At 33.7% G+C, this 10272-nt stretch overlaps 1 protein-coding gene and 1 pseudogene across 1 annotated transcript; both read right to left on the bottom strand.

Annotated features, from left to right (window-relative positions):
* Positions 1-5293: 5293 nt before the first annotated feature.
* Or7e171d (olfactory receptor family 7 subfamily E member 171D) lies at positions 5294-6223 on the bottom strand. Its single transcript, NM_001000870.1, has one exon. The coding sequence runs from the start codon at positions 6221-6223 to the stop codon at positions 5294-5296; it is 930 nt and encodes a 309-aa protein (NP_001000870.1).
* On the bottom strand, positions 6900-7133 carry Olr1161-ps (olfactory receptor pseudogene 1161; annotated as a pseudogene).

Raw genomic sequence — 10272 nt, 5'->3', positions numbered from 1 at the left:
GCAACTCAGGAGGTTGGAGGTAGGGGAACCACCTAAAATGTACCAGAGACATGGACAGAAAGAGAATCTCAAAACTCAAAAGGTGGGAATCTTAGATGAAATGCCCAACAATGGAGAAAGGGAACTTGTGGAATATACCTCCAAAAGAAAGACAGGTTATCAAGTAGAGGGATGTCTTTGCCATGCCATAGTCAAAAACTCTGACCCAGAATTGTCCCTGTCTAAAGGAACACCAGGGACAAAAATGGAAGAGAGACTGAGAGAAAAGAAGTCCAGTGACCAGCCCAAATTGGGATCCATCTCAAGGGGAATCTCCAAGGCATGGCACTATTGATACTATGGTGTGCTTCAGACAGGAGCCTAACATAGTGACCTTCTGTGAGGCAACAGATAAAGTTTTAGCTGTTTTTCTCCAGACCCAGATGTCCTGCCAAAGAGACCCAGATGTTTCATGGTGCAGGAGTTAAAGATAGAAAACAAAGAGTTTGTAGACCCGCTGGTCATTCATTCCTGCAAAAGATGCAATGTTAATTTCTCCTACCACACAATTTAGCTTAGATTTTCTGCAAGGTATCTGACGTCCTTGAAATCCTGAAGTCCTCTTGTCCTCCAGACTGCTTTCAGACAGAAAAAGAGACAGCACATGGAGTGCTCCAAGCTTCCCTATCAGTAGTGAGCAAAATCTACCCTAAACACACAACTACTTGAGGGTGTGTGGCTTCATTGAGCACAGATGAAGCCCAAATATAAGGGTCAAAGAATCAGTGAAGAGAAAACCTCAAATACAAATAGTATATAAAAGCAGGGAGCATTTTATTCTGTAGAAATTACAAAGAAGCAGGGATTGATCATTCATTGAATGGCAACTTGGAAGTGAGCTCACAGGTTCAATTTAAAACAATTAGGGGGAATTGCAGGGAGGAGTAGGCAGCCTTTATCCTGACTGGTTGGCTATATCTATAGGGGCATAAGTGTGCCTTAATTTGGTTAGAGTTCTAGGGACTTTCCAGAAGCATTGCTGGCTATCTATTCTTGCCTCAGGCCAGATAGCAAGGCAACTCCTGACTGGCTGCTGGTGGGCTGTGGTTTTTCTTAGAACTGGTTTGTTCAGTTCTGGGAAATAGAAACTTATGACTAGACCCCTGAACTTCCATGTGATATCCTATTGTGGTATCAGTCTAGGTTAGCTCACTCATCCCTATGTGCTAGATTTTATAGTTCTGGGATCTTATATTTACACCACTAGGGGCATATAATGTCATCAGCCCCATCCAGCTGTGAACTCTGCAAGCTACAACACAAGTTGCTTGACAAAGTCACTCATTGGTCCAATAGCATGCATATGTGAGTAGCCAGCCACATTATTATATGACCTAACTCCTACTCTGTGAGATTACATCAATTTTTGGTATTCTTAATGATACCAAGGAACTGAGTATAGGTCATATGAATTAAGGGAGAACCTGAATAGACCTGATAAATGAGAATAATATATTATAATTATAATTACTGAATTCTTCCTACATTAACAGACAAATGCATCTCTCATCTTTCCTCTGAGAAGCTTATTCTTTAAATAGATGAAAATTAGCTTATATAACACGCATGTTCAACATGTAGTTCTCTAAGAGAATATGGAGTGATCAGCCCCAATTCTGATGTATATGTTATATCCATCTCCTACGTGTCAAGGAACTTCAAAGAAGAGTGAGCTTAAAGATATAAGGGTAGAGGATTATTTTATAAAAACAATTTTTCCAGACAGAAAGTGGCAGTTATGCATATGAACTCACAATGATTGTGGCAGCATTCAAGAGATGTATACAAGCTCAAGCAAGATAGAGTCCACCATGGAGTTCAGAGAGTTAGAAATTAAATTTTATCTCACCACTATCAACTTTTTGTATCTCCTAGCTTCAGGAGAGGGAGATCAAGTTTCATTTTTCTATGTTTAGCTAACCACATTTACTAGTATCAGTTGTTGAATATTCTGTCTTTTCTTCAAACTAAATTTTAAAATTCTGTCACTTTAAAATCAAGCAGTTATATATAAATGCATATGTGGATCCTCAATTTTATTCCATTCAAGCACCAGTTTTTCCTCGTGAATACCATTCTGTTTTATGACTTCAGCCTTGTAGTTTAACCTGACATATGGAGTGATGATACCTCCAGAAACTTTTGGTTTTGCAGCTCTTGTTCAGGATTGTTTTGATTATCATCTCTCTTTCATTTTACCATACTGGTTAAAATTGCTTTAAATGACTGTAAATCCTGTATTGGAATTTTGATGAAGATTGAATTGAATATATAAATTGCTTTTATTAAGATGGTCATTGTCACAAAATACTTCTAATTCATGAGAATAGACTGTCTTCTGTTATCTGCTGTAATTTCATTTTCAGTGTTTCTAACATTTCATTTTAAGATATTTTCACTTCCTTGGTTAGATTTACTCATATTTGTAAGGCTACTATAGGTAGTGTTATTTTTCAATGTTTTAGGTGTATTTTTGTATATAAAAAGGTTAATGGCTTATATTTTAATTTTGTATTTTACAACTTAGCTATTTATAAGGTACAGTAACTTTCTGGTAGAGTCTTAATGATCTTTTATGAATCAAGTCATATCACATTCAAATATAGCTATTTTGACTTCTTCCTTTCCTATTTGTACCCCTTGATCTAACTCATTTGTTGGATTTTTCTAATTAGATATCAGGTACTATATTAAATATGCATGGAGAGAGTTGTCATACTAGTCTTGTTCCTGATTTTAGGAAAAATGCTCTTAGTTCCTTTTCAGTTACATTGATATTGATTGTGGGATTACTCTAGATTACCTGTACTATCTCAGGAATTATTCTCATGAACTAACTTTGATGCTACTGTGTGTTTTTTCCTCACAGTATTTAATAAAATCTCTTTGCTCTACATGGTTCATGTTTTGATTATTAGGTACATTGGAGTAATTTTTCCTACTCATTTGTATTTGAAATTCTGCTTGCCTCTTGGCTCTTGATAGCTATTTGCTTAAATTGGCAATTTTTTTTCCTATGGTTTTGTTGAAGATACCTTTTGTGCCTGAATTTAATATGATATTCTTCTTCTATAACTATTATTCAAAGAATTGATTTTTTATACTATTTAAGAATTCCAGCATGTATGGATAAGTTTTTTTGTTTGTTTGCTTTTCGGGTTTTTGCTTTTGTTTTTTTTTTTTCTGTTTGTTTGTTTGTTTGTTTGTTTGTTTGTTTGTTTGTTTGGATTTGACATTGAATGAGTGTTCCAAACGTTCTACCTTTTACCAAAACTTGATTCACTTGATTCTTTCTTTTTCTGTTCACCCAATCTGTTGGTGTGTGTTTCCTTAAATATATTTTAATTGAATTATATGGTTCTAGTGAAAATGTATTCTGCCAGTGTGGCAATTAGTATAAAGAACTCTTAAACAACTGAAACTAAATGTATCCTAATGATATTATTCCTGAGCATTTGGCCAGAGAATTCCAACCTGATATATCATGAAGCTATTTTTATAAGTCTTTTTGCTGCACTTTTCAGAATATCTAAGCTATGAAACTGATGTAGGTCTCGAATAGAAGAGTGGACAAAGCAAATGCAATATATATATATATAATGAAACTATAAACTATTTATTTAATCTATACAGAAAAATATTACTATTTGGAAGATCAAAATAACTACTGGAAAAATTATGGGGGAAATGGAAAGTGATGGTAAAGTCTAGGGAGATATGTGTTCAAAGTTCCTTACAGTTATATTTTTAAAAGAGTTTATATAATCTAATATTTTTGACAGTCAGAAATAAATGAACATCCTGTCTCATGCAAAGTAATTGTGAACTAAAGAAAGGTCATGATTTTCTGAGGGATAGTCAATCACTGAAACACTTTAGCAGAGTTTTGTAAACATACTTCAGTGTTATACTGTGTTATTTAAAAGTGCTTCAAAGAAGCTTCTGATTTACTGCTCAATTTATTTTTTATTGGATTTTTTTATTTGAATTTCAAATCAAATATTATTCTTTCCCACTTTCCCTGCAATAATCCCTCTATTCCATCCCTCCCATTCTTCTATAAGGGTGTTATCCCTCTCCAACACTCCCATTCCCAGTTCCCTACCCTGACACTCCCTAACACAAAGTGGGGGGGGGTGTCAAGCCTTGGCAGGACCATGGGTTTGTCCTCCCATCGGTGCCCAACAAGATCATCCTCTGCTACATACGCAGCTGGAGCCATGGGTCTGTCCGTGTGTATAATTAGGGTAGTCCCTGGGAGCTCTGATTCATTGGTTTTGTTGTTCTTATGGGGTTTCAAACTGCTTCAAATCCTTCAAGACTTGTAAATTTATAAATTTGTCATTTTTCAGAATCATTTAATATTTTGTGGCAATACACATCATTGCATATGAAGAGGAGTTATATAAATACATAGTAGAAAGTGGCAAGAGTATATTAAAGAAAATTTCAGGAATTGATACAAATTTTGCCTTAATACCAGGTTAAAATTCTTTTAGTGATTTAAATCTTTCCTTATATTTGACAAGTTCATATCTGTATACATATAAGTATATAAATCCGTTATGACCTCTTTACCCTCACCATTCTCAGTAAATTCTTCATTACAAGTTCTGCACACAATTTCACATCTCTTTTCACATAGCCCACTTAATCCAATTACTGTTGTCCATCTGTGCTTGAGTATAGGGGAAACCCTAGTGCTTGGAAATGCTATCAATGATGCCATAATGAAAATGCAATGAGTCTCTCTTCCCATGAAGATTTATACTACAAAGAGCTCCTCTATGAAACTCAAGTCAGGAACACAAATATCAAATTTTAAAATTAAACATTCTTCAAAAAGTTTTAACATGTATTAATTTCATACTTGCATGCTGATAAATTATGTAAGAATTTTTTGAAAATAATTACTTCTGTAATTAAGTCATTATGTTTTCATTTGTACCTATACTAAAAGCATTGTAATTTGAAAAATTAAATCTATAGCGATTCTGGATACACTATTTGGTATTTCATTATATTACAGCATACTAATTTGCAATTTTATGTTTTCAATAATCAAGCCATAGTGTAACTAAAACTTAGGCATACACTGAAGTTTACACTTTGATTTACTACAGATATGCATTAATTTTTGATTATTTTTATGATCAGAAATTTTTATAATTGCTTCATTTTACATGTCACCACAATAAGTTATGAAACATATAGTTTAAAAACTATATATTAAGGGATCATAATAAGAGTTGTGCTACAATATTTTTCTGACAATTTTCTGAAGGGCTTTTTTGATGTCCTTGTTTCTCAGGCTGTAGATGAAGGGGTTCATCATGGGAACCACCATGGTATACATTACCGAAGCCACCACATTCTCCCTGGAAGAACTAGAAACTGTTGAACTAAGGTACACCCCTATACCTGTTCCATAAAATAAGCAAACAACTGAAAGGTGAGATCCACAGGTAGAGAATACTTTATATTTCCCTAACAGTGATGGAACTTTAAAAATGGAGGAAGTTATTTTATAGTAGGAATAAAGTATTCCTGACACAGGGAGGAAACCAAGAATGATGCTTAAAACAATCCTAACTATGTTATCAATAGAGGGGTCAGAACAGGAAAGTTTTAGAAGTTCTGGAACATCACAGAAGAAATGAGGGATTTCCATATTAGTACAGAATGTTAGTTGTGACACCATCAAGCAGTGTACCTGTGAACTCAAAAGACTAATGAAAAATGAAACTATGAGCAAATATGTACAAAGACGAGGGTTGAGAATGACTTGGTAGTGCAGAGGGTGACAAATTGCCACCCATCGGTCGTAGGCCATTGCAGCCAGTAATAGGCTGTCCATATCCCCAAAAAGAATGAAGAACGACACCTGAGTTAAGCACCCTGCGTAAGTTATGGATTTGTTGTGAGTCTGCATATTTATCAGCATTTTGGGAACTGTGCTGCTGCTAAAGCCCAGATCAGACAATGAAAGGTTGTAGAGGAAAAAATACATAGGACTATGGAGATGGGAATCAGAGCTGATGGCCAAAATGATGAGCACATTGCCAAGTATAGTGAGCAGGTATATGAGCAGGAACAATACAAATAAGATGAACTGCAGTTCAGGGTCCTCTGACAATCCAAGCAGAAGAAATTCCAATTTTCTTGTCAAATTGTATGTCTCCATACAGCTTGCAAATCTTTTGAAAAAAAATAAAACAGATTGTAGTGAATTAAGCAGTATATAGGTAACTGGGTGCATGCCTATATGTTTGTGATCCAACAATTCATAAGAAATCATTCATATGTAAATAGAATTGTTTACACATAATTTATTTATTCAGAAAAATGTTCATAGTCTATGACCTTTGCCTTCTATTTGGTAGACACTTGCTGCATTGAAGATATTGAAACCATGATTTGAAAGATGATCAGTGGTACAGGCCTTGTTTAGTAAAGGTAAGCACCTATACTCAGTCTGAACAGACAATGGAGAACAGATTAGTAGGAGAAGAGGTAAAGAAGAAAGGAAGAAAAGGAGAAAAGAAATATAGGAAGGAAGCAAATAATTAGAGGATAGAAAAGGAAAGTGAAGACGATGGGAGGGTAGAGTAAGGGAGGGAAGTAGAGAGGATATAAAAAAAAGAAAAATCTCCGATAATAAGATAGGCACTTGGTAGAGAGTAAGAAAGTTAAGACACTCTGAATTTATCTGATAGTACAATATATGATGATTTCCTCTTCAATTTCTGCCATTTATTAAGAGAATAACATCCAAGCCAATGTTGCAAGGTTTGAAATTATGGACTACAAAACTGTGACCTATATAAATTCCTGTTCTAGAATAGAACCAAGAATGATGCTTAAAATAATCCTATGTTATTTTTAGAGTTGTCAGAACAGGAAAATTTTAGAAGTTTTGGAACATCCTAGAAGAAATAAGGGATTTCCATATTAGTGCAAAATGTTAGTTGTGACACCATCAAGCAGCATACCTGTGAACCCAAAAGACTAATGAAAAATGAAACCATGAGCAAATATCTATACAAATTCTGTTATATGTATATGTACACACACACACACACACACACACACACACACACACGTGGCAAGAGTGCATTAAATATAATTTCAGAAATTGGTACAAATTCTGCCTTAATTTCAAGTTAAAATTCTTTTAGTGATTTAAGTTTTTCCTTATATTTGACAAGTTCTTACCTGAATACAAATAAGTATATAAATCTGTAATTACCTCTTTACCCTCACTATTCTCAGTAAATTCTTCAATACAAGTTCTCCTCACAGTTTCTCAACTCTTTTCATATAGCCTATTAAGTACAATTATTTTCATACTCAACCCCTAGGAAAAAACACAACAGAGAAAAAATTATGTTCAAGTGGTTACTCTATTAATAAGAAAATCCATTCTAATGAAGGAACACTATGAGGAACTTACATAAATTTTATCTTCAAAAATTACACCCAAGTTGTCTTCCTTGGATTTATATTTTGAGTGCACATACTAAAAACGTGTATGGAGAATTGATTCAGCAGATAAAACCATGTTCTTCTCTTCCAGGCAAACCAAGTTTTGTTCCCACCACCCACATCATGTGGCTCATAGCTTAAACAGTGTGGGTTCCTACACTCTATTCTGTCCAACTTGGGTACTTAAAAACAATTGGCTCTACAAAAAAGTAAAACCTACTCTCAAAATATTTTAAAATTAAAAACAAAACCTAGATAATAATTTGGTCAACTGGGGTTTGTGAAAGGGAAATTTTCATTCTACATATTTCACATAGCTTCTTCATTTTTTTTCATTTTCAAGGGAAAACATGGTATTTTGTTTTTATTATTTCACATTGCCATCCAACTTACAATCTTATCTCAGTAAACCAAGTTCTACTAATAGAGAAGGGCATGTGGTACCATGATTCGATACAATATATTTCTCCTTTTCCTTTTTTAAATATTACTTTTAAATTATTACTCTATACGTTGCTTATATTCACCTACTTTTCCCTTCCTTCCTTCCTTCCTTCCTTCCTTCCTTCCTTCCTTCCTTCCTTCCGTCTGTCTGTCTGTCTTTTCTTTTCTTTCTTTTCTTTTTTGTGCTATAAATAACTTCTTGTTGCAAAACCTTGCACGTGCTAAACTGGTATATTAGCTATGTAGTGACAACAAACGCCAAACTTGATAAACCATAATCAGAAATGTTACAAGAAAGAACTACATCTGAGTAAAGCTTTTGTTCTTTTCTTGATATTTGGTGTAATTAGATTAAAAAGTAAAACCATCTTAGACAATATGAATATACAAAGATTTCATGATACATTTGTTTTCTTTTTCTCTTTTCTTTTTTCATCACATGCAACCCACTCATGTATAATTGAAGAGCATATAACCACATTGGAGACAAAGCTTTATCTTGAAATTTAGTTTGGACTTTTTATGGCATCTCAAGATCTTTTCAATTCAGCCATTTCTGAAAACATAATAGTAGTTCCTCTAAAATCAGTTATCTTAATTTTAAAATGTCAAGAGTTTATTCTTTCTAAAATAATAATACATGATTTAGTGTCACAGTGAAACACATTGTAGAATAAATATGAAGTAATTGTTGCAATCTTTCAAAGTATTTAATTTGATAAAAATGTAAGTGAGAATGAGCAGAAAATATGAGTAATTTAATTATTTATACAATAGGTATCCTGATTAAATCTACTGAACAAAATCAGAACACGGCACCAAAAAAAAAATATTCAATTAACTGAGATGAGGATAGTTTGAAGTACAGATTACATTAATGCAATGAAATTTATATGAAATAAGTGATCTCTTTTTATCTTTTTTGTAGAAATGTTTATGTCGTCGTCATTTTGCATTCTGACTCAGAGTATATGGAGTATTCTACTGATGAGAATAACTCCAGATATTCCTCTTTGATAATATTTTAATGAAAGAAACATTACAACCATGAACACCCAGCTCTAGTGGAATCCTTTTTTCCCGTTTGTGTTCCATCTGTTGGCAACTCCCAAAATCTTAAATATTCGCAAAGTTCTAGTCTAGATTCCTTTGAACACATATCATTCTTCTTTAGTGTTAAGCTGTTATACAACCATAGGGCTTTGATATTGCTTTGTTTCATTAAAATAACTATCATTACTACCAATGTATCTGTTTTGGTATGATTATAAAGGAATGTAATTTTACCACATAGAAACTGATCTAAGACAATCATGACCTCAAGTCCAGTCTCAGTGATACAGTGAGAACTTTTCTCAAGCAACCAGAGCAAAGGAATACATACAAGAAAAATATACTCCTGTAAGGAGAGAAACAAAGTGGCCTTTGCTTGTTGTGCAATTCAGTCACCAAAAGCTTGCTTAGAATTCATTCAAATAACAATAAAATAAAAAGGGTGCTCATCATTGAATTGAGAACCATGAGCAATGGGTGGGAGGGGGGGAGAGAAGATTCAAATAGCAGTATTTTGATGAGTGCAATGCACTTTCTATTCTTAACATGTAACTGTACTTAATTCTTAATTTCATCTGTCATATGTCCAGGTCACAAGCTGCATGCCATGATTTTCAAATTTACTTAGAGTTATAATATCTGGAGTCAACTTAGATAACAAAACTGAATTGTACTGATAATAATGATTTACCTGATGTCATACTGGTAACATACAACATATGAGATTTAAATTACACTTTATTCAATCAATTTGTCTACAGGAAAGCTGCTACCTAATAAACAATCAAAATATTTGATTTAATATGTTTAATAATTAAAATTTAAAGTCTATACAAAGAAGTTATTCGGTTTCCTCAAGTTCATAGCTTTAAGCAGGATGTTTGAAATATAGTTAGAAATGTCCAAACATATTCTAACTCTTTAGATTGGTGATATTAGTGTGTGTGTGTGTGTGTGTGTGTATGTGTGTGTATGTGTGTGTGTGTGTGTTTGTGTGTGTGTATCTGAAAATGTTGTGTAGCTGAGGGGTAAACTTACTTAATCTCCATTTTGTATTTTAAGATAGAGTCTTTCACAGATTCTTCATCTGGTTTGGGTAAAACTGGCTGGCTACTCAAACCACAAGGTGTGCCTAATTCTAAGTTTACAGACACTCCCCAACATACACTTATATTTGGAATGAATGTTGGTAATTAAACTAGGGTTTTCATTGTGTGTAGCAAACGTCTCACCTACTGAATCTTCTGTTTA

This window comes from Rattus norvegicus, chromosome 8 (genome assembly GCF_036323735.1).
Source record: "Rattus norvegicus strain BN/NHsdMcwi chromosome 8, GRCr8, whole genome shotgun sequence".
NCBI classification, from domain to species: domain Eukaryota; kingdom Metazoa; phylum Chordata; class Mammalia; order Rodentia; family Muridae; genus Rattus; species Rattus norvegicus.
This window is presented reverse-complemented; position numbering and strand designations above follow the sequence as displayed.